This window comes from Lepidothrix coronata, unplaced genomic scaffold (genome assembly GCF_001604755.1).
Source record: "Lepidothrix coronata isolate B3197 unplaced genomic scaffold, Lepidothrix_coronata-1.0 Scaffold902, whole genome shotgun sequence".
Lineage (NCBI taxonomy): Eukaryota > Metazoa > Chordata > Aves > Passeriformes > Pipridae > Lepidothrix > Lepidothrix coronata.
The window spans coordinates 3987-6062 of NW_016691082.1; the positions used below are offsets into that span (position 1 = coordinate 3987).

At 55.2% G+C, this 2076-nt stretch overlaps 1 protein-coding gene and 1 long non-coding RNA gene across 2 annotated transcripts in view; both read left to right on the forward strand.

Moving 5' to 3' along the window:
* The window catches only part of LOC108510442 (rac GTPase-activating protein 1-like), a gene marked incomplete at its 3' end in the record, with an annotated part of 6403 nt that overhangs the window by 2099 nt on the left and 2228 nt on the right, over positions 1-2076 (forward strand). The window contains exons 2-3 of the mRNA XM_017840121.1: positions 104-193; positions 1844-2046. Of these exons, the coding sequence (XP_017695610.1) occupies positions 109-193; positions 1844-2046 (288 nt within the window). The remainder of the gene's footprint in view (positions 1-103; positions 194-1843; positions 2047-2076) is intronic.
* On the forward strand, positions 652-1519 carry LOC108510443. The gene is made up of 3 exons (XR_001878818.1): positions 652-670; positions 1069-1108; positions 1385-1519. It is a non-coding gene; the product is annotated as an uncharacterized LOC108510443 (long non-coding RNA).

Here is a 2076-nt window from a genome sequence, read left to right on the forward strand (position 1 = left end):
AAACGCTAAAATCTGCGGTCCTGAGCTTATCCCTCGGGCTGGGGGTGTGTTCTGTGCTCGGGCAGTTGGTTTAGCTGTGGTTTTGGGTTTTTATTTTTCGGCAGGAGGATGGAGGGTGCCGCGGTGAACCTGCGGGCTCTGTACGAGCGGCTGGTGCGCCAGGCCGAGGTTCTGAGCGAGGGCAACGAATTCCGTGAGTTCTGGCGCCGAGCGACCTGCGGAGGGCGCTCAAAACACTCCAATTTGGGTGGTTTTGGTTGGTTTTGTTTTGGAAAACAAAGCCCCGGGTGGAACTTTTATCCGGGTTTGTGCAGGGAGGGGGGGGGGTCTCGTGTTCCGGCTCTCGGGCCAGGAAGGGCTGGGGCTGGAAAATGGGATTGCTCCTGGAACTGTGGTTGTGGTTATGGGGGTCCAGGACATCAGGAATTTCCTCAGGGAAAGGGTTGGAAGGAGCTGCCCAGGGAGGTGTCCAAGGAAGGTTTGGGTGTTCAGGACATCAGGAGGAATTTCCTCAGGGAAAGGATTGTTGGACACTGGCAGGGGCTGCCCAGGGAGGTTTGGATTCCCCATCCCTGGAGGTGTCCAAGGAAGGTCTGGATGTTCAGGACATCAGGAGGAATTTCCTCATGGAGAAGGTCATTAAACACTGGCAGGGGCTGCCCAGGGAGGTGTCCAAGCAAGGTCTGGATGTTCAAGACATCAGGAGGAATTTCCTTGTGGAAAGGGTTGTTAAACATTGGAAGGAGGTGTCCAAGGAAGGTCTGGATGTTCAGGAGGAATTTCCTCAAGGAAAAGGTTGTTCAGTGTTAGAAGGGGCTGCCCAGGGAGGTTTGGATTCCCCATCCCTGGAGGTGTTCAGGACATCAGGAGGAATTTCCTCATGGAAAGGGTTGGAAGGAGCTGCCCAGGGAGGTGTCCAGGGAAGGTCTGGACGTTCAGGACTTCAGGAGGAATTTCCTCATGGAAAGGGTTGTTAAACATTGGAAGGAGGTGTCCAAGGAAGGTGTGGATGTTCAGGAGGAATTTCCTCAAGGAAAAGGTTGTTCAGTGTTAGAAGGAGCTGCCCAGGGAGGTTTGGATTCCTCATTCCTGGAGGTGTCCAAGGAAGGTCTGGACGTTCAGGACATCAGGAGGAATTTCCTCATGGAAAGGGTTGGAAGGAGCTGCCCAGGGAGGTGTCCAAGGAAGGTCTGGACGTTCAGGACACCAGGAGGAATTTCCTCATGGAAAAGGTCATTAAACACTGGAAGAGGCTGCGCAGGGAGGTGGTGGATGGATTCTCCATCCCTGGAGGTGTCCAAGGAAGGTGTGGACGTTCAGGACACCAGGAGGAATTTCCTCAGGGAAAGGGTTGTTAAACATTGGAAGGAGGTGTCCAAGCAAGGTCTGGATGTTCAGGAGGAATTTCCTCATGGAGAAGGTTGTTCAATGTTAGAAGGAGCTGCCCAGGGAGGTGGAGGATGGATTCCTCATTCCTGGAGGTGTCCAAGGAAGGTCTGGATGTTCAGGAGGAATTTCCTCAAGGAAAAGGTTGTTCAGTGTTAGAAGGAGCTGCCCAGGGAGGTTTGGATTCCTCATCCCTGGAGGTGTCCAAGCAAGGTCTGGATGTTCAGGAGGAATTTCCTCAAGGAAAAGGTTGTTCAGTGTTAGAAGGAGCTGCCCAGGGAGGTGGTGGATGGATTCCTCATCCCTGGAGGTGTCCAAGGAAAGTCTGGACGTGGCACTGGGGGCCAAGGTGGGGACAAGCCACGAGTTGGCCTCGGTGATCCTGGAGGGCTTCTCCGACCCCCAGGATCCCGGGATTCACCCTGGGCACCTCAAACGGGGCCTGTTCTCCTTCCAGAGTTCCTCCAGCTGGCCAAGAACTTCGAGGAGTCCCGCAGGAGGTGGCAGAGGACGGAGCAGGAGCTGGGCAGGTACAAGGACCTGCTGCTGAAGACGGAGGCCGAGCGCAGCGCCCTGGACGTGAAGCTCAAACACGCCCGGAACCAGGTGGACGTGGAGATCAAACGCAGGCAGAGGGCTGAGATGGACTGTGAGAAGCTGGTGAGTGAGGCCCTCTGGCACCTCCTCTGT